This window comes from Haematobia irritans, chromosome 1 (genome assembly GCF_050003625.1).
Source record: "Haematobia irritans isolate KBUSLIRL chromosome 1, ASM5000362v1, whole genome shotgun sequence".
Lineage (NCBI taxonomy): Eukaryota > Metazoa > Arthropoda > Insecta > Diptera > Muscidae > Haematobia > Haematobia irritans.
This window is the reverse complement of record NC_134397.1, coordinates 149091903-149114042: the sequence shown is the minus strand read 5'-3', so window position 1 is coordinate 149114042 and position 22140 is coordinate 149091903. Positions and strand designations below refer to the sequence as shown.

The 22140-nt window shown below is 35.4% G+C and overlaps 3 protein-coding genes across 3 annotated transcripts; all 3 read left to right on the top strand.

The window, feature by feature from the left end:
* The first annotated feature begins 1588 nt into the window (after nucleotides 1-1588).
* LOC142221980 (uncharacterized) lies at nucleotides 1589-10040 on the top strand. Its single transcript, XM_075291883.1, has 2 exons — nucleotides 1589-2101; nucleotides 9263-10040. The coding sequence occupies exon 2, from the start codon at nucleotides 9339-9341 to the stop codon at nucleotides 9756-9758; it is 420 nt and encodes a 139-aa protein (XP_075147998.1). The 5' UTR covers nucleotides 1589-2101; nucleotides 9263-9338; the 3' UTR covers nucleotides 9759-10040.
* On the top strand, nucleotides 3871-5891 carry LOC142232414 (uncharacterized). Its single transcript, XM_075303236.1, has 2 exons — nucleotides 3871-5746; nucleotides 5842-5891. Exons 1-2 carry the CDS (start codon nucleotides 3871-3873, stop codon nucleotides 5889-5891), a joined length of 1926 nt encoding a protein of 641 aa, XP_075159351.1.
* Nucleotides 5959-9084, top strand: LOC142232409 (uncharacterized). Its single transcript, XM_075303222.1, has 2 exons — nucleotides 5959-8027; nucleotides 8250-9084. Exons 1-2 carry the CDS (start codon nucleotides 5959-5961, stop codon nucleotides 9082-9084), a joined length of 2904 nt encoding a protein of 967 aa, XP_075159337.1.
* Nucleotides 10041-22140: the final 12100 nt, after the last annotated feature.

The following is a 22140-nucleotide window of genomic DNA, read 5'->3' as shown; positions in this document are numbered from 1 at the left end:
TAAATTTTGACTATTTTCAATCATAAATTGGCATTTTTTAAAAAAAGTTTTTGCGAATATCTCCAAAACGGTTTGAGATAGAAAGTTGATTCAAACGGCACAAAAGAGTACTAACCTAGCACAAATTGGCACAACGTTCAGTTTTTTGAAATTCGAAAATTTTAAATTTTGACTATTTTCAATCATAAATTGGCATTTTTTAAAAAAAGTTTTTGCGAATATCTCCAAAACGGTTTGAGATAGAAAGTTGATTCAAACGGCACAAATGAGTACTAACCTAGCACAAATTGGCACAACGTTCAGTTTTTTGAAATTCGAAAATTTTAAATTTTGACTATTTTGGCATAAATTGGCATTTTTTAAAAAAAGTTTTTGCGAATATCTCCAAAACGGTTTGAGATAGAAAGTTGATTCAAACGGCACAAATGAGTACTAACCTAGCACAAATTGGCACACCGTTCAGTTTTTTGAAATTCGAAAATTTTAAATTTTGACTATTTTCAATCATAAATTGGCATTTTTTAAAAAAAAGTTTTTGCGAATATCTCCAAAACGGTTTGAGATAGAAAGTTGATTCGAACGGATTTCAGTTTTTTGAAATTCGAAAATTTTAAATTTTGACTATTTTCAATCATAAATTGGCATTTTTTAAAAAAAGTTTTTGCGAATATCTCCAAAACGGTTTGAGATAGAAAGTTGATTCAAACGGCACAAATGAGTACTAACCTAGCACAAATTGGCACAACGTTCAGTTTTTTGAAATTCGAAAATTTTAAATTTTGACTATTTTGGCATAAATTGGCATTTTTTAAAAAAAGTTTTTGCGAATATCTCCAAAACGGTTTGAGATAGAAAGTTGATTCAAACGGCACAAATGAGTACTAACCTAGCACAAATTGGCACAACGTTCAGTTTTTTGAAATTCGAAAATTTTAAATTTTGACTATTTTCAATCATAAATTGGCATTTTTTAAAAAAAAGTTTTTGCGAATATCTCCAAAACGGTTTGAGATAGAAAGTTGATTCGAACGGCACAAATGAGTACTGAACTAGCACAAATTGGCACAACATTCAGTTTTTTGAAATTCGAAAATTTAAATTTTGGCGTTTTTCAAACACATATTTTTGAACTTTTTTAAAAATTTAATTTGGCTGTTTCTCGGAAACGGCTTGAGATAGAAAGGTGATCTCAACGGCACAACTTAGCACAAGTCGATAACGGTTTAATACAATATTAAAAATTTCGAAATTCGAAAATGGCGATTCTGGAAATTTTTCGAAATTTTAGAATTTCTCGAAAACTATAAGAGATAGAATTTTTATTTAAACGGCACAATAATGTACTCGGCTAGCACAAGTCAGCACAACTGTCAAAATGTCGAATTTCGAAAATGGCGATTCTGGCAAAAATTTTGTTGAAAAAAGTTTTTTCGAAATATCTCGGCTATTTGATAAAATTTAAAAAAACAAATTGCAGCACAAATCGGCACAAACCTAGCACAATCCAGCACAACTTTCAAATTTTCGAAATTCGAAAATGGCAATTCTACTTTCTTGGACATTAGAAGCGCAACTAATAAATGTACATTTACAGGTTTGCTGACTAGAAGAAGCTATTTGGTGGAATGCCATATATACGACAGCAGACATATTTTTAGGGGCAAAGTCAAACTGGTTTTCTTATGCAACGGCTGTGAAATACAATTAATCGTCGCTTGAATTCACATACCGAAACTACCGGAGCTCATACCTCGTCTCTAAAGTCACCATAGCGTTATTCACCACATCGCAGCAGGCTACATATTTCAACGTAACAATTTTTCAAAACTGCAGACCAGCTCGACCGACCTACTCAATCAACCCTTAGTACTCAACGCTGCCTCAACGCATTCATACCAACAACACAGCTGGTAACAACACCACTTAGTTGATCTCACAACCACCTCGCAACGTATTCTCAGCGTTAGCTGTCAACCAAAATATTTCTCAACATTTTTTGCACCAACAAAAACAACGGCGAACTCTTCAACACAGACACAGGCACAACACAACAACATCATCTCGTTCAAATCACTTGTGGTATAGTTGCATGTGGATTTCTGTAAGTCGACAACCATTTTATTTACGTAAAAGTTCAGTGTTTTCGTTACTTCGTGTGGCTCATCATATAATAATTTATAAACGCCTAAAGATATGCTATGTTGTATATAGCAATATTCGTCAACAAACGCCAAAACAGTTGCTATACGACTAGGTAACGAAAACACCAACGCCAGGACTGCTGTAGGGAGACACAATTGAAAACAAACGTGAATCAAACATAAAGTTAAAAGCCTATAAGTAACGAATTTTGAAACAATTTTTTTTTTTTCTACGAATTATAAACGAATCCCTCTTGCCAATTTACTGCTTTAACTAAATTGATCCCTACACAGCCGCTAATAAATCCAACATATAGTAGTATTATAATTATTAAATTTTACATATACTACATACTCCTTCATAATACGAATATAACTATTTTTAAATAGTATCTCACTGCATATAAACAATTTTCCCAATTGAATTTCTGCAATACAAATATAAATAAATTCGATATTATGTATTATGGTTTTAATGAAGATTAAAAAGGCTACATTTTATAAATAAATCTATGCTAATTCGAAGACGTTCACCACGATAGAAAAGTCTTGGAAAATTGATTTGGGTTTCGCTACCAGAAGCCAAGAGTCGTACAGACTCGGACAAATTTAATTTTTTGGTCTCGCTACCAGAGACTACGAGTCGTACAGACTCCGTCGAATAGTTGCTCATATTCCAATCCCTCTTGGAATAATTTTGACCATCGTTACTGGAATTGAAGACCTATTAATACTATTTAATTATTTATGGTATATTGAAAGTGATCTCTCACGAATTCTGTGTGTACCGTACACCGAGAGCATAGGCTTCTGATAGCACAGGCCTTGGGTACGAAGAAAATTTATGTTGAATTTCTTTTTTACTTGCTTATGAGACTTCAACGCATTTACTACCCAGATTTTGAAATAACTTCGTGTGACTTCACGGAAGCATTCGGAATTTTCGAATCTTCTTTTATTAATGTTTTTCAACGGTTCTCAACACTCTTTAAGGTGTTTTCACAATAATTTTTCTCAATACACAAAATTAGTCGAAGTTTCTATTAAATCGACGGATTTATTTGGATTTACGCGTTTGTGTCTCGGATAGTCGATTTTTTCATGAATCACTGAAATTTGCCGCCCTTTCTATGCATTTATCTGGTATTGCGACCAAAACTAAGAAAGTCAAGTCTGCTCTCTCGTGTTTGCTGGGTGAACGACTAGTTATCGACTACCCAATTGAACATTGCTCGCTATAAAGACCTAAAATTTTAGTCCTGGGGTCAGCGCTCAACCTTGCTTGCTTGTGTCATGGTTTCAAATGGCTTGTGAGGTTGACACAGATTCAAAGGTTGGTACCAGTTGCCATTTTGGGTTGACCGCTCAAGTTAATGTCTCACTTCGGTAGTCTGCAACGAAATCAATCCTCGGAAACCTTGATGCATTCTGATATTTCTATGCCGGTTATTATACACACGTTAATGTGTTTAAATCTGAAGAAGAATTAAAACGAATTTAATATTTCACACTAGAATTTTTTTTTCTATCGCCGAATAAAAATTAAGCCCACACATTTTGTCGTAAAATTTTTGAAGCATTTCATGCTGAATTTGGACTCTCTTGATACGCTCATTCTTGTAATTTTTTCACTTACTTCCATTTGTCTCTCGAATTGCTCACATATAATTACCCGCCCATAATGGATAATTTACAAGGAGATTTTATTTTCTTTTCTGACGATCTAGTCATGTTCTGTACGGACTTCGAGGAGAGACCAGAGACAGATCATACTGACTCCTCCTTAACAGTTGCATCTCAGGATTTACATGAAAGATGGACAAATGTCCAAATGTCCTATAAAAAAATTTTCACCACTAGGGAGGGGAAATTCACTGATGAATTCATAAACGCTGCCAAGGAAAAGTACAGAAGCTGTACTTTACGTTTTCACACATGCAAAGCAAAGATGATGGACGCACAAAAATCTTTTGTAGCTCCTCCAAACCCATCTCAGGTTTCATTACCACTCGATAATTCAGACTCATCATTTAGTTGTATTAAAGTTCCCCCTTGCGATACTGAGAATTTCCAAGGCAGTTATGAAGAGTGGCCTTCATTTCGCGATATGTTTACCGCAGTATATATCAATCACCCCAAATTAACTCCCGTTCAGAAACTTTACCATCTTCGCCTCAAGGTAAAGGGTCAGGCTGCTGGTATTGTGAGAAAATACCAATTATGTGGAGAAAACTTTGAGTTGGCTTGGGAAGCACTACGATCAAGATATGAGAACAAAAGGATACTTGTTGATAATCAATTGAAAATTCTCTTAAATTTGAAGATTATTTCTTCAGAGAGCAGTGAAGCGTTACAAAAGATTCAGACAACAATTAATGATTGTTTAGCTGCCCTTAAGACTCATAATATTTCCACGAAAGATTGGGATCCAATTTTAGTATACTTGTGTTCGAGTAAGTTACCTCACGAAACTTTGTCTCTGTGGGAGCAATCTCTCCATACTCATAAGGAGCTCCCAACTTGGTCCCAAATGGATAGTTTTCTCTCAAATCGATACGAAATTGTTGAAAGACTTGACAGTATTCACGGTCCGAAATCTTCTCCCACTAAAAGATCCGCCGAAGTCAACTCTTTCAAAACTGAAGGCATTGCGCATCTCAAGTGCAAACTTTGTGACCTAAGTCACCCCCTAAAGGATTGTACTAAATTCAGAGATTTAAGCCCTCCATCTCGCAATCGATTTGTAAATGAAAACAATATATGTCTCAATTGTCTTTCTTATAGACATGTGCGAAGAGATTGTAAAAGCAAATTCGTATGCCTTGAATGTAAAAGAAACCATCATACTCTTTTACACTTTCCTAAGGTTAGAGCTTCAGTCAATCCTAACGGATCGGAGTCTCATCCCCAATCGTCGACATCGAATTTCACAACAGCATCAACTGACCAAAATGAACACTCGTCGTTCCAAAATTTTGACTCGCCCGATAGTGCTACTGTTTTACAGACTTCTGCCCACTTTTCCTCGCCTAATAGCTCTTCCTCTAGAGAAAACACATTGTTACCCACAGCTATTGTTACCATCAGGCATAGAGGAGACACTTTTAAGGCTCGTGCCTTTCTCGATCAAGGATCAGAAAAAACTTTCATTTCTCGAAGTCTTCAACAAAGACTTTCTCTTCCTACTGAGAGCAAGAATTTTGAGATTCGCGGTGTTGGTGGTCAAGTTGTTGCCAATTCCAATCATATATGTACCCTCTCACTATTTTCACAATCGCACGATATTACTATTGACACTCAAGCTATTGTCGTCCCCAAGATCACTCGACTTTTGCCTAACTTCTTCGTTCCCAAAGAGAAAATCAATGTTTCTGATGTGCAAGAATTAGATTTAGCAGACCCACAGTTTCATCGCCCGGGTCACGTGGATTTGCTCCTAGGTAGCAATATCCTTCCTCAAATACTCCTTCATGGAGTAAAGAATATTTGTGATTCACTTTTAGCTCAAGCGACTATATTTGGTTGGGTAATTAGCGGACCAATCAATACCCAATTCGTTTCCTCTTTCTCAATCCAAGTAACAGATGTTACTGAAGACCCTATTAGTAAACAGTTGCGATTATTCTGGGAACAAGAAGAAGTTCCAGAAGAGAAGACTCTATCTCCATCGGATGAATTCTGTGAATCCCTTTACACTAAGACTACTGTCCGAAACCAAGACGGTCGATATATTGTCCGTCTCCCCTTTAAGGAAGATTATCAATTCCGATCACCTCTTGGTCATTCTCGAACTCAGGCCTTTATTCAATATGCTCGAATGGAGCAATCCATTCAGAACAAACCCGAACTTTGTCAGACCTATCACAATGTCCTGAAGGAATATTTGGATCTTGATCAAATGAGACCCACGACTTCAAAAGAATCTTCTATTAATGGCTCTTTTGGATCATTTTACTTGCCTCATCATGCTGTACTCAAACCACAAAGTGTCAGTACAAAAGTTCGGGTAGTCTTTAACGCCTCAAAACGTACCACCTCTGGTACCTCACTTAACGATATACTCTATGTAGGCCCTACCCTTCAATCTGACCTCATGACTCTAATCCTCAGATGGCGAATCTTCAAGTATGTCTTTAACGGCGACATCGAGAAGATGTATCGTCAAATATTAGTCCACGAGGACGACACTCATTTCCAACGAATACTTTTCCGTCCTTCACCCACAAGTCCTATCAGAGATTATGCCCTAAGGACAGTGACTTTTGGAGTAAATTGTGCTCCGTATTTGGCTATAAGAACTTTAATCCAACTTGCTCGGGATTCAGAAGATTCTTATCCTCGTGCTGCGAAGATAATTAAGAATGATATGTATGTAGATGATGTACTTTCTGGAGCTCATGATCCAGAATCTGCAATAGATTCCTTGTCCCAACTCCTTGAAATGTTAAGCTCTGCTGGCTTTCAACTCAAGAAAATTACTTCGAATAATTCGGAAATTCTCAATTCTGTCTCCGAAGATAAAGTCTTAGATTCAAAATTTCTTAAATTCTATGAAACAAGTGGAATGAAGACTTTAGGCGTACAATGGAACGCACTTGAAGATGGGTTTTCTTATAAGATTGATCCCCCGAAGATCACCCAGTCGATAACGAAACGACAGATTTTATCCGCAGTGTCCAAATTATTTGACCCGGCTGGTTGGATCTCTCCTATTGTCATTCAAGCCAAAATTCTATTGCAACATTTGTGGCTAGAAGGCACAGGATGGGATGAAAATGTGAAACCGAATACACTTATAAGATGGAATCAATTCATAGAGTCTCTTCATTATACGTCTCAAATAAAAATACCTCGATGGGTACATTTCTCCCCCAAATACAAAACTCAACTACACGGATTTTGTGATGCCTCTGAGAAGGCATACTGCGCTGTACTTTACATTCGAGTGGACACAGGAGAGTCAGTACTGAGTAATCTCTTGGTGTCTAAGACCAAAGTAGCACCCATTGATCCACTCAGCTTACCTCGCTTGGAACTTTGTGGTGCAGTCCTCCTTTCTCAGCTGATTAAACATGTTCTCAAAGACATTTCCCTTGATAACTTTGAATTATTTCTTTGGTGCGATTCCTCTATTGCTTTGGGTTGGTTAGGAAAGCCTCCACATACGTGGAAAACCTTTGTAGCCAATCGTATAGCTAAAATAATACGAAATGTAGGAAACTGCTCGTGGCGTCATATCCGTTCCAACGAAAACCCGGCAGATCTTGGATCGCGTGGTTGCTCTCCAAGGGAACTCATGAATAGCTCACTTTGGTGGCACGGTCCTGAATGGCTTATTGAGCCTCCCGAAAATTGGCCTAAATCTGTTGTCTCCATTGAGAATCCCCCAGAAATTCGAAAAATTGAAACTTTTCACTTAAGTGGCAACGACGAAGATATTTTGGACAGGTTTTCATGCTGGGCTCGCGCTTTACGAGTTATTTCTTATGTACTCCGTTTTTTCAAATCGTCACGACGACAAGTAGTCTACACCTCGTTATCGATCACTCATCAGGAATTTAAGGAGACTAGAAACTTACTGATTCGTGTCACACAGAAAAAATACTATTCCCAAGAATATGATAATCTGACCATGTCGAGACAAGTCAATCGTAAAAGTTCACTTTACACAATTAATCCATATATTGATCCCAGCGGTATTATACGTGTAAATGGACGAATCGCTAATTCAAATTTAAGATTTAGCGAACGTCACCCCATAATCATCCCAGTTAAATCCCAATATTGCAAATTGCTCATCTCTTATTTACATACGACTCTATTGCATGCAGAAATCAATTTATTGATGCGCTCAGTACGAGAGGAATATTATATTTCCAGATTAAGGTCAGCGATTAAAAAATGTATACGTTCTTGCAAAATTTGTGCGATTTATAAACAAAAACTTCAATCACAACAAATGAGCGCGCTCCCCATAGAACGAAGCTCCTTTTCACCACCTTTCTCAGTAACTGGTTTAGACTTTGCCGGTCCCTTTTCGATAAAGACGTCTAATCTCAGACAGGCCATTTATCACAAAGGTTATGTATGTGTTTTTGTATGTTTTAGTACTAAAGCCATACATTTGGAATTATGCTCCAATCTCTCCTCCGAATCCTTCCTCGCAGCTTTCACTCGATTTGCAGCAAGAAGAGGACTCCCATCGAAAATTATGTCTGATAACGGAACGAACTTTGTTGGCGCTGAAAGAAAACTACGTCACGAATTCAAAGAATTTCTGAATACAACATCTCGTGACATTGCCGAAAAATATGAAATTCATGGGTTTGAATGGTCTTTTATACCCCCAAATGCCCCTCATATGGGAGGAATATGGGAAGCCGGCGTGAAATCCTTCAAAATCCACTTTCGTAAAGTTTCTCAGAACCATAAGTATACGTTTGAAGAATTTACAACCTTACTTGCACGCATTGAAGCAGTCCTCAACTCTCGTCCACTGTCTCCCATGACTGACGATCCATTTGAAATTCTTGCCTTGACACCCGGTCACTTTCTTCGGGGTGCTCCCTTAGTTGCAGCTCCAGAAACTGTGTCAGATAATCTATCATATGTTGATCGTTGGGATAAATTAAAGTCACAACAGCACGAATTTGCTCGTCGTTGGAAAGATGAATATTTAAAGGAGTTACAACAGCGATACAAATGGCAGTCTCCCAATGAAAATCTCAAAATGAACCAACTCGTCGTTATTAAAGATGACCAATTACCACCCTGCGAGTGGAAGCTTGGTCGTATTAAAGCGGTGCATCCAGGACGCGATGGTCTTGTCCGTATTGTTGACATTCGCACAAGCAATGGTCTTATCACTCGAGATATCACCAAGTTATGTCCTCTCCCATACGAATCTCAAACAAACCCTAAAAAAACCCCTATCTCAAAATGATTATCTCAAGCGTTCGTTTTCTTTCTCTCCGTTGGTACTCTCTTTGCTCTACTTCCGCCCTTTCTTCACTTGTCAAAATAAATTTCTCTCTCAGCAGCATTGTATCTATATGCCGACAGATTTTTTCCCGTAATATAAATTGTACGAATATTTAAAATGTTTCAATTTATCTCCACAGGGCTCCAAGCAACATTCGTCAGTGTCTCGTCTGTGAAGGCACTCACTCCTTACGCTTTTGTAAGAAATTTTTAAACATGGACGTGGGTCGTCGTCGCACCGAAGCTAGGAGGCTAGGTTATTGTTTTAATTGTCTAGCTAGGTCACACAAAACGTACGAGTGCATCTCTGAGAGCGCCTGCCGTCATTGTGGAGAGGAGCATCATACCCTCCTACATATCGCGCCCCTTGTACGAGTGACATACGACGAAATCAAACGTGGTCGTGTTCCCTCTGATGTCCGCCACCTTCTTACCAGTCGTCGTGCAGAAGAACACCAATTGCAACAAGCAATCGATCGCCAACGTATACGGGATAAAGCGAATGAGATTCGAGAGAGATCTAGCAGACTCCACACCCAGTCGACTAGTAGAGATAGAAGACTTTCACCGCGTCGACTTATTTTGAAGAAAGCCATGGAAGCCCTCCGCCAGCTGGAAGAGGCCCTAGACGATTAAATTGGCCTCCTTGGCCAAGGCCGGGAGGATGTTTAGCGTAGTTTTGGAAATATTGAATTTGAACTTTGAATTAACATTGAATTTCTTGTATAAACATAAATTAAAATGAATTTCCTTTTTTAGACCAGTCGTTAACATGTAATAGATTATAGTTTTAAGCTGTCATAATTTTAAGTAGCAACTCTGCTTTCTCCTTTCTTTTCTGAAAAAACTCTGAATTCATCTGTCAAATGTAGTCTAAGTTTCCGCCTCTTTCTTCATCCAGCCATCGACGGGATAACATCATCAATAAAATAACACATCTCAAAACCGAAATCTCTTGTCTCTGTCTCTCTTCTTACAAAACCAGTATATCCCATGTAAGTATTCGTCGTGGGAAGGTAATAAATTAAATGACCCATTAGCCCAGGAGCCTAAGTTCCACCGTCCAATGCATAATCTCGAGGAACCTTAGTTCCCCATTTTTCCACTCAATTTCTCATCTTGAGCTTTAGCGCTTAATTTAAAACCCTTAATATATTATTCACTTCTTTTGCCCATATCTCCTAAACTAAGCGTCCTAGAGCGAAAAGGACTTTAATTCGTGACCACCCCCAAAAAATTGAAAAATCCACCCAAAACCTAAAAAAAATGAAATTTTTATATGAAAAACTTCTTTTGCCCATATCTCCTTAAATATGCGTCCTAGAGCGAAAAGGACTTTAATTCGTGACCACCCCCAAAAAATTGAAAAATCCACCCAAAACCTAAAAAAATTGAAATTTTTATATGAAAAACTTCTTTTGCCCATATCTCCTTAAAGAGCGAAAAGGACTTTAATTCGTGACCACCCCCAAAAAATTGAAAAATCCACCCAAAACCTAAAAAAATTGAAATTTTTATATGAAAACTTCTTTTGCCCATATCTCCTTAAATATGCGTCCTAGAGCGAAAATGACTTTAATTCGTGACCACCCCCAAAAATTTGAAAAATCCACCCAAAACCTAAAAAAATTGAAATTTTTATATGAAAAACTTCTTTTGCCCATATCTCCTAAACTAAGCGTCCTAGAGCGAAAAGGACTTTAATTCGTGACCACCCCCAAAAAATTGAAAAATCCACCCAAAACCTACAAAAATTGAAATTTTTATATGAAAAACTTCTTTTGCCCATATCTCCTTAAATATGCGTCCTAGAGCGAAAAGGACTTTAATTCGTGACCACCCCCAGAAAATTGAAAAATCCACCCAAAACCTAAAAAAAATTAAATTTTTATATGAAAAACTTCTTTTGCCCATATCTCCTTAAATATGCGTCCTAGAGCGAAAAGGACTTTAATTCGTGACCACCCCCAAAAAGTTGAAAAATCCACCCAAAACTAAAAAAAATTGAAATTTTTATATGAAAAACTTCTTTTGCCCATATCTCCTTAAATATGCGTCCTAGAGCGAAAATGACTTTAATTCGTGACCACCCCCAAAAATTTGAAAAATCCACCCAAAACCTAAAAAAATTGAAATTTTTATATGAAAAACTTCTTTTGCCCATATCTCCTAAACTAAGCGTCCTAGAGCGAAAAGGACTTTAATTCGTGACCACCCCCAAAAAATTGAAAAATCCACCCAAAACCTAAAAAAATTGAAATTTTTATATGAAAAACTTCTTTTGCCCATATCTCCTTAAATATGCGTCCTAGAGCGAAAAGGACTTTAATTCGTGACCACCCCCAAAAAATTGAAAAATCCACCCAAAACCTAAAAAAATTGAAATTTTTATATGAAAAACTTCTTTTGCCCATATCTCCTTAAATATGCGTCCTAGAGCGAAAAGGACTTTAATTCGTGACCACCCCCAAAAAATTGAAAAATCCACCTAAAACCAAAAAAAATTGCCCATATTTCCTAAACTAAGCGTCCTAGAGCGAAAAGGACTTTAATTCGTGACCCCCCAAAAAATTGAAAAATCCACCCAAAACCTAAAAAAATTGAAATTTTTATATGAAAAACTTCTTTTGCCCATATCTCCTTAAATATGCGTCCTAGAGCGATAAAGGACTTTAATTCGTGACCACCCCCAAAAATTTGAAAAATCCACCCAAAACCTAAAAAAATTGAAATTTTTATATGAAAAACTTCTTTTGCCCATATCTCCTAAACTAAGCGTCCTAGAGCGAAAAGGACTTTAATTCGTGACCACCCCCAAAAAATTGAAAAATTCACCCAAAACCAAAAAAAATTGAAATTTTTATATGAAAAACTTCTTTTGCCCATATCTCCTAAACTAAGCGTCCTAGAGCGAAAAGGACTTTAATTCGTGACCACCCCCAAAAAATTGAAAAATTCACCCAAAACCTAAAAAAATTGAAATTTTTATATGAAAAACTTCTTTTGCCCATATCTCCTAAACTAAGCGTCCTAGAGCGAAAAGGACTTTAATTCGTGACCACCCCCAAAAAATTTAAAAATCCACACAAAACCTAAAAAAATTGAAATTTTTATATGAAAAACTTCTTTTGCCCATATCTCCTTAAATATGCGTCCTAGAGCGATAAAGGACTTTAATTCGTGACCACCCCCAAAAATTTGAAAAATCCACCCAAAACCTAAAAAAATTGAAATTTTTATATGAAAAACTTCTTTTGCCCATATCTCCTAAACTACGCGTCCTAGAGCGAAAAGGACTTTAATTCGTGACCACCCCCAAAAAATTGAAAAATCCACCCAAAACCTAAAAAAATTGAAATTTTTATATTAAAAACTTCTAGAGCGAAAAGGACTTTAATTCGTGACCACCCCCAAAAAATTGAAAAATCCACCCAAAACCTAAAAAAATTGAAATTTTTATATGAAAAACTTCTTTTGCCCATATCTCCTTAAATATGCGTCCTAGAGCGAAAAGGACTTTAATTCGTGACCACCCCCAAAAAATTGAAAAATCCACCCAAAACCTAAAAAAATTGAAATTTTTATATGAAAAACTTCTTTTGCCCATATCTCCTTAAATATGCGTCCTAGAGCGAAAATGACTTTAATTCGTGACCACCCCCAAAAATTTGAAAAATCCACCCAAAACCTAAAAAAATTGAAATTTTTATATGAAAAACTTCTTTTGCCCATATCTCCTAAACTAAGCGTCCTAGACCGAAAAGGACTTTAATTCGTGACCCCCCCACCCCAAAAAGTTGAAAAATCCACCCAAAACCTAAAAAAATTGAAATTTTTTATGAAAAACTTCTTTTGCCCATATCCCCTAAACTAAGCGTCCTAGAGCGAAAAGGACTTTAATTCGTGACCACCCCCAAAAAATCTCCTTAAATATGCGTCCAAGAGCGAAAAGGACTTTAATTCGTGACCCCCCCAAAAAATTGGAAAATCCACCAAAAACCTTAAAAAATTGAAATTTTTATATGAAAAACTTCTTTTGCCCATATCTCCTTAAATATGCGTCCTAGAGCGAAAAGGACTTTAATTCGTGACCACCCCCAAAAAATTGAAAAATCCACCCAAAACCTAAAAAAATTGAAATTTTTATATGAAAAACTTCTTTTGCCCATATCTCCTTAAATATGCGTCCTAGAGCGAAAATGACTTTAATTCGTGACCACCCCCAAAAAATTGAAAAATCCACCCAAAACCTAAAAAAATTGAAATTTTTATATGAAAAACTTCTTTTGCCCATATCTCCTTAAATATGCGTCCTAGAGCGAAAAGGACTTTAATTCGTGACCACCCCCAAAAAATTTAAAAATCCACCCGAAACCTAAAAAAATTGAAATTTTTATATGAAAAACTTCTTTTGCCCATATCTCCTAAACTAAGCGACCTAGAGCGAAAAGGACTTTAATTCGTGACCCCCCAAAAAGTTGAAAAATCCACCCAAAACCTAAAAAAATTGAAATTTTTTTATGAAAAACTTCTTTTGCCCATATCTCCTAAACTAAGCGTCCTAGAGCGAAAAGGACTTTAATTCGTGACCACCCCCAAAAAATCTCCTTAAATATGCGTCCAAGAGCGAAAAGGACTTTAATTCGTGACCCCCCCAAAAAATTGGAAAATCCACCAAAAACCTAAAAAAATTGAAATTTTTATATGAAAAACTTCTTTTGCCCATATCTCCTTAAATATGCGTCCTAGAGCGAAAAGGACTTTAATTCGTGACCACCCCCAAAAATTTGAAAAATCCACCCAAAACCTAAAAAAATTGAAATTTTTATATGAAAAACTTCTTTTGCCCATATCTCCTAAACTAAGCGTCCTAGAGCGACCCCCCCAAAAAATTGAAAAATCCACCCAAAACCTAAAAAAATTGAAATTTTTATATGAAAAACTTCTTTTGCCCATATCTCCTAAACTAAGCGTCCTAGTGCGAAAAGGACTTTAATTCGTGCCCACCCCCAAAAAATTGACAAATCCACACAAAACCTAAATAAATTGAAATTTTTATATGAAAAACTTCTTTTGCCCATATCTCCTTAAATATGCGTCCTAGAGCGAAAAGGACTTTAATTCGTGACCACCCCCAAAAAGTTGAAAAATCCACCCAAAACCTAAAAAAATTGAAATTTTTATATGAAAAACTTCTTTTGCCCATATCTCCTTAAATATGCGTTCTAGAGCGAAAAGGACTTTAATTCGTGACCACCCCCAAAAAGTTGAAAAATCCACCCCAAACCTAAAAAAATTGAAATTTTTATATGAAAAACTTCTTTTGCCCATATTTCCTAAACTAAGCGTCCTAGAGCGAAAAGGACTTTAATTCGTGACCCCCCAAAAAATTGAAAAATCCACCCAAAACCTAAAAAAATTGAAATTTTTATATGAAAAACTTCTTTTGCCCATATCTCCTTAAATATGCGTCCTAGAGCGAAAAGGACTTTAATTCGTGACCACCCCCAAAAAGTTGAAAAATCCACCCAAAACCTAAAAAAATTGAAATTTTTATATGAAAAACTTCTTTTGCCCATATCTCCTAAACTAAGCGTCCTAGTGCGAAAAGGACTTTAATTCGTGACCCCCCCAAAAAATTGAAAAATCCATCCAAAACCTAAAAAATTGAAATTTTTATATGAAAAACTTCTTTTGCCCATATCTCCTTAAATATGCGTCCTAGAGCGAAAAGGACTTTAATTCGCGACCAAACTTCTTTTGCCCATATTTCCTAAATTAAGCGTCCTAGAGCGAAAAGGACTTTAATTCGTGACCACCCCCAAAAAATTGAAAAATCCACCCAAAACCTAAAAAAATTGAAATTTTTATATGAAAAACTTCTTTTGCCCATATCTCCTTAAATATGCGTCCTAGAGCGAAAAGGACTTTAATTCGTGACCACCCCCAAAAAATTGAAAAATTCACCCAAAACCTAAAAAAATTGAAATTTTTATATGAAAAACTTCTTTTGCCCATATCTCCTAAACTAAGCGTCCTTAAATATGCGTCCTAGAGCGAAAAGGACTTTAATTCGTGACCACCCCCAAAAAGTTGAAAAATCCACTCAAAACGTAAAAAAAATGAAATTTTTATATGAAAAACTTCTTTTGCCCATATCACCTTAAATATGCGTCCTAGAGCGAAAAGGACTTTAATTCGTGACCCCCCCAAAAAATTGAAAAATCCATCCAAAACCTAAAAAACTTGAAATTTTTATATGAAAAACTTCTTTTGCCCATATCTCCTTAAATATGCGTCCTAGAGCGAAAAGGACTTTAATTCGTGACCACCCCCAAAAAATTGAAAAATCCACCCAAAACCTAAAAAAATTTAAATTTTTATATGAAAAACTTCTTTTGCCCATATCTCCTAACTAAGCGTCCTAGAGCGAAAAGGACTTTAATTCGTGACCACCCCCAAAAAGTTGAAAAATCCACCCAAAACCTAAAAAAATTGAAATTTTTTTATGAAAAACTTCTTTTGCCCATATCTCCTAAACTAAGCGTCCTAGAGCGAAAAGGACTTTAATTCGTGACCACCCCCAAAAAATTGAAAAATCCACCCAAAACCTAAAAAAATTGAAAGTTTTATATGAAAAACTTCTTTTGCCCATATCTCCTAAACTAAGCGTCCTAGAGCGAAAAGGACTTTAATTCGTGACCACCCCCAAAAAATTGAAAAATCCACCCAAAACCTAAAAAAATTGAAATTTTTATATGAAAAACTTCTTTTGCCCATATCTCCTTAAATATGCGTCCTAGAGCGAAAAGGACTTTAATTCGTGACCACCCCCAAAAAATTGAAAAATCCACCCAAAACCTAAAAAAATTGAAATTTTTATATGAAAAACTTCTTTTGCCCATATCTCCTTAAATATGCGTCCTAGAGCGAAAAGGACTTTAATTCGTGACCACCCCCAAAAAATTGAAAAATCCACCCAAAACCTAAAAAAATTGAAATTTTTATATGAAAAACTTCTTTTGCCCATATCTCCTTAAATATGCGTCCTAGAGCGAAAATGACTTTAATTCGTGACCACCCCCAAAAATTTGAAAAATCCACCCAAAACCTAAAAAAATTGAAATTTTTATATGAAAAACTTCTTTTGCCCATATCTCCTAAACTAAGCGTCCTAGAGCGAAAAGGACTTTAATTCGTGACCACCCCCAAAAAATTGAAAAATCCACCCAAAACCTACAAAAATTGAAATTTTTATATGAAAAACTTCTTTTGCCCATATCTCCTTAAATATGCGTCCTAGAGCGAAAAGGACTTTAATTCGTGACCACCCCCAAAAAATTGAAAAATCCACCCAAAACCTAAAAAAATTGAAATTTTTATATGAAAAACTTCTTTTGCCCATATCTCCTTAAATATGCGTCCTAGAGCGAAAAGGACTTTAATTCGTGACCACCCCCAGAAAATTGAAAAATCCACCCAAAACCTAAAAAAAATGAAATTTTTATATGAAAAACTTCTTTTGCCCATATCTCCTTAAATATGCGTCCTAGAGCGAAAAGGACTTTAATTCGTGACCACCCCCAAAAAATTGAAAAATCCACCCAAAACTTAAAAAAATTGAAATTTTTATATGAAAAACTTCTTTTGCCCATATCTCCTTAAATATGCGTCCTAGAGCGAAAATGACTTTAATTCGTGACCACCCCCAAAAATTTGAAAAATCCACCCAAAACCTAAAAAAATTGAAATTTTTATATGAAAAACTTCTTTTGCCCATATCTCCTAAACTAAGCGTCCTAGAGCGAAAAGGACTTTAATTCGTGACCACCCCCAAAAAATTGAAAAATCCACCCAAAACCTAAAAAAATTGAAATTTTTATATGAAAAACTTCTTTTGCCCATATCTCCTTAAATATGCGTCCTAGAGCGAAAAGGACTTTAATTCGTGACCACCCCCAAAAAATTGAAAAATCCACCCAAAACCTAAAAAAATTGAAATTTTTATATGAAAAACTTCTTTTGCCCATATCTCCTTAAATATGCGTCCTAGAGCGAAAAGGACTTTAATTCGTGACCACCCCCAAAAAATTGAAAAATCCACCTTAAACCTAAAAAAATTGAAATTTTTATATGAAAAAACTTCTTTTGCCCATATCTCCTTAAATATGCGTCCTAGAGCGAAAATGACTTTAATTCGTGACCACCACCAAAAAATTGAAAAATTCACCCAAAACCTAAAAAAATGAAATTTTTATATGAAAAACTTCTTTTGCCCATATCTCCTAAACTAAGCGTCCTAGAGCGAAAAGGACTTTAATTCGTGACCACCCCCAAAAAATTGAAAAATTCACCCAAAACCTAAAATAATTGAAATTTTTATATGAAAAACTTCTTTTGCCCATATCTCCTTAAATATGCGTCCTAGAGCGAAAAGGACTTTAATTCGTGACCACCCCAAAAAATTGAAAAATCCACCCAAAACCTAAAAAAATTGAAATTTTTATATGAAAAACTTCTTTTGCCCATATCTCCTAAACTAAGCGTCCTAGAGCGAAAAGGACTTTAATTCGTGACCACCCCCAAAAAATTGAAAAATCCACCCAAAACCTAAAAAAATTGAAATTTTTATATGAAAAACTTCTTTTGCCCATATCTCCTTAAATATGCGTCATAGAGCGAAAAGGACATTAATTCGTGACCACCCCCAAAAAATTGAAAAATTCACCCAAAACCTAAAAAAATTGAAATTTTTATATGAAAAACTTCTTTTGCCCATATCTCCTTAAATATGCGTCCTAGAGCGAAAATGACTTTAATTCGTGACCACCCCCAAAAAATTGAAAAATCCACCCAAAACCTAAAAAAATTGAAATTTTTATATGAAAAACTTCTTTTGCCCATATCTCCTTAAATATGCGTCCTAGAGCGAAAAGGACTTTAATTCGTGACCACCCCCAAAAAATTGAAAAATCCACCCGAAACCTAAAAAAATTGAAATTTTTATATGAAAAACTTCTTTTGCCCATATCTCCTTAAATATGCGTCCTAGAGCGAAAAGGACTTTAATTCGTGACCACCCCCAAAAAAATTGAAAAATCCACCCAAAACCTAAAAAAATTGAAATTTTTTTATGAAAAACTTCTTTTGCCCATATCTCCTAAACTAAGCGTCCTAGAGCGAAAAGGACTTTAATTCGTGACCACCCCCAAAAAATCTCCTTAAATATGCGTCCAAGAGCGAAAAGGACTTTAATTCGTGACCCCCCCAAAAAATTGGAAAATCCACCAAAAACCTAAAAAAATTGAAATTTTTATATGAAAAACTTCTTTTGCCCATATCTCCTTAAATATGCGTCCTAGAGCGAAAAGGACTTTAATTCGTGACCACCCCCAAAAATTTGAAAAATCCACCCAAAACCTAAAAAAATTGAAATTTTTATATGAAAAACTTCTTTTGCCCATATCTCCTAAACTAAGCGTCCTAGAGCGACCCCCCCAAAAAATTGAAAAATCCACCCAAAACCTAAAAAAATTGAAATTTTTATATGAAAAACTTCTTTTGCCCATATCTCCTAAACAAAGCGTCCTAGTGCGAAAAGGACTTTAATTCGTGCCCACCCCCAAAAAATTGACAAATCCACACAAAACCTAAATAAATTGAAATTTTTATATGAAAAACTTCTTTTGCCCATATCTCCTTAAATATGCGTCCTAGAGCGAAAAGGACTTTAATTCGTGACCACCCCCAAAAAGTTGAAAAATCCACCCAAAACCTAAAAAAATTGAAATTTTTATATGAAAAACTTCTTTTGCCCATATCTCCTTAAATATGCGTTCTAGAGCGAAAAGGACTTTAATTCGTGACCACCCCCAAAAAGTTGAAAAATCCACCCCAAACCTAAAAAAATTGAAATTTTTATATGAAAAACTTCTTTTGCCCATATTTCCTAAACTAAGCGTCCTAGAGCGAAAAGGACTTTAATTCGTGACCCCCCAAAAAATTGAAAAATCCACCCAAAACCTAAAAAAATTGAAATTTTTATATGAAAAACTTCTTTTGCCCATATCTCCTTAAATATGCGTCCTAAAGCGAAAAGGACTTTAATTCGTGACCACCCCCAAAAAGTTGAAAAATCCACCCAAAACCTAAAAAAATTGAAATTTTTATATGAAAAACTTCTTTTGCCCATATCTCCTAAACTAAGCGTCCTAGTGCGAAAAGGACTTTAATTCGTGACCCCCCCAAAAAATTGAAAAATCCATCCAAAACCTAAAAAATTGAAATTTTTATATGAAAAACTTCTTTTGCCCATATCTCCTTAAATATGCGTCCTAGAGCGAAAAGGACTTTAATTCGCGACCAAACTTCTTTTGCCCATATTTCCTAAATTAAGCGTCCTAGAGCGAAAAGGACTTTAATTCGTGACCACCCCCAAAAAATTGAAAAATCCACCCAAAACCTAAAAAAATTGAAATTTTTATATGAAAAACTTCTTTTGCCCATATCTCCTTAAATATGCGTCCTAGAGCGAAAAGGACTTTAATTCGTGACCACCCCCAAAAAATTGAAAAATTCACCCAAAACCTAAAAAAATTGAAATTTTTATATGAAAAACTTCTTTTGCCCATATCTCCTAAACTAAGCGTCCTTAAATATGCGTCCTAGAGCGAAAAGGACTTTAATTCGTGACCACCCCCAAAAAGTTGAAAAATCCACCCAAAACGTAAAAAAAATGAAATTTTTATATGAAAAACTTCTTTTGCCCATATCACCTTAAATATGCGTCCTAGAGCGAAAAGGACTTTAATTCGTGACCCCCCCAAAAAATTGAAAAATCCATCCAAAACCTAAAAAACTTGAAATTTTTATATGAAAAACTTCTTTTGCCCATATCTCCTTAAATATGCGTCCTAGAGCGAAAAGGACTTTAATTCGTGACCACCCCCAAAAAATTGAAAAATCCACCCAAAACCTAAAAAAATTTAAATTTTTATATGAAAAACTTCTTTTGCCCATATCTCCTAACTAAGCGTCCTAGAGCGAAAAGGACTTTAATTCGTGACCACCCCCAAAAAGTTGAAAAATCCACCCAAAACCTAAAAAAATTGAAATTTTTTTATGAAAAACTTCTTTTGCCCATATCTCCTAAACTAAGCGTCCTAGAGCGAAAAGGACTTTAATTCGTGACCACCCCCAAAAAATTGAAAAATCCACCCAAAACCTAAAAAAATTGAAAGTTTTATATGAAAAACTTCTTTTGCCCATATCTCCTAAACTAAGCGTCCTAGAGCGAAAAGGACTTTAATTCGTGACCACCCCCAAAAAATTGAAAAATCCACCCAAAACCTAAAAAAATTGAAATTTTTATATGAAAAACTTCTTTTGCCCATATCTCCTTAAATATGCGTCCTAGAGCGAAAAGGACTTTAATTCGTGACCACCCCCAAAAAATTGAAAAATCCACCCAAAACCTAAAAAAATTGAAATTTTTATATGAAAAACTTCTTTTGCCCATATCTCCTTAAATATGCGTCCTAGAGCGAAAAGGACTTTAATTCGTGACCACCCCCAAAAAATTGAAAAATCCACCCAAAACCTAAAAAAATTGAAATTTTTATATGAAAAACTTCTTTTGCCCATATCTCCTTAAATATGCGTCCTAGAGCGAAAATGACTTTAATTCGTGACCACCCCCAAAAATTTGAAAAATCCACCCAAAACCTAAAAAAATTGAAATTTTTATATGAAAAACTTCTTTTGCCCATATCTCCTAAACTAAGCGTCCTAGAGCGAAAAGGACTTTAATTCGTGACCACCCCCAAAAAATTGAAAAATCCACCCAAAACCTACAAAAATTGAAATTTTTATATGAAAAACTTCTTTTGCCCATATCTCCTTAAATATGCGTCCTAGAGCGAAAAGGACTTTAATTCGTGACCACCCCCAAAAAATTGAAAAATCCACCCAAAACCTAAAAAAATTGAAATTTTTATATGAAAAACTTCTTTTGCCCATATCTCCTTAAATATGCGTCCTAGAGCGAAAAGGACTTTAATTCGTGACCACCCCCAGAAAATTGAAAAATCCACCCAAAACCTAAAAAAAATGAAATTTTTATATGAAAAACTTCTTTTGCCCATATCTCCTTAAATATGCGTCCTAGAGCGAAAAGGACTTTAATTCGTGACCACCCCCAAAAAATTGAAAAATCCACCCAAAACTTAAAAAAATTGAAATTTTTATATGAAAAACTTCTTTTGCCCATATCTCCTTAAATATGCGTCCTAGAGCGAAAATGACTTTAATTCGTGACCACCCCCAAAAATTTGAAAAATCCACCCAAAACCTAAAAAAATTGAAATTTTTATATGAAAAACTTCTTTTGCCCATATCTCCTAAACTAAGCGTCCTAGAGCGAAAAGGACTTTAATTCGTGACCACCCCCAAAAAATTGAAAAATCCACCCAAAACCTAAAAAAATTGAAATTTTTATATGAAAAACTTCTTTTGCCCATATCTCCTTAAATATGCGTCCTAGAGCGAAAAGGACTTTAATTCGTGACCACCCCCAAAAAATTGAAAAATCCACCCAAAACCTAAAAAAATTGAAATTTTTATATGAAAAACTTCTTTTGTCCATATCTCCTTAAATATGCGTCCTAGAGCGAAAAGGACTTTAATTCGTGACCACCCCCAAAAAATTGAAAAATCCACCTTAAACCTAAAAAAATTGAAATTTTTATATGAAAAAACTTCTTTTGCCCATATCTCCTTAAATATGCGTCCTAGAGCGAAAATGACTTTAATTCGTGACCACCCCCAAAAAATTGAAAAATTCACCCAAAACCTAAAAAAATTTAAATTTTTATATGAAAAACTTCTTTTGCCCATATCTTCTAAACTAAGCGTCCTAGAGCGAAAAGGACTTTAATTCGTGACCACCCCCAAAAAATTGAAAAATTCACCCAAAACTTAAAAAAATTGAAATTTTTATATGAAAAACTTCTTTTGCCCA

Bases quoted from the DNA above. Each gene is read 5' to 3' on its own strand.
- LOC142232414 (XM_075303236.1), top strand. From the start codon at position 3,871: ATGTTCTGTACGGACTTCGAGGAGAGACCAGAGACAGATCATACTGAC. The intron at 5,747-5,841 runs GTAAACAGTTGC...CTTTACACTAAG, and splicing joins TGTTACTGAAGACCCTATTA to ACTACTGTCCGAAACCAAGA.
- LOC142221980 (XM_075291883.1), top strand. From the start codon at position 9,339: ATGGACGTGGGTCGTCGTCGCACCGAAGCTAGGAGGCTAGGTTATTGT.
- LOC142232409 (XM_075303222.1), top strand. From the start codon at position 5,959: ATGGAGCAATCCATTCAGAACAAACCCGAACTTTGTCAGACCTATCAC. The intron at 8,028-8,249 runs GTCAGCGATTAA...TGTATGTTTTAG, and splicing joins TATTATATTTCCAGATTAAG to TACTAAAGCCATACATTTGG.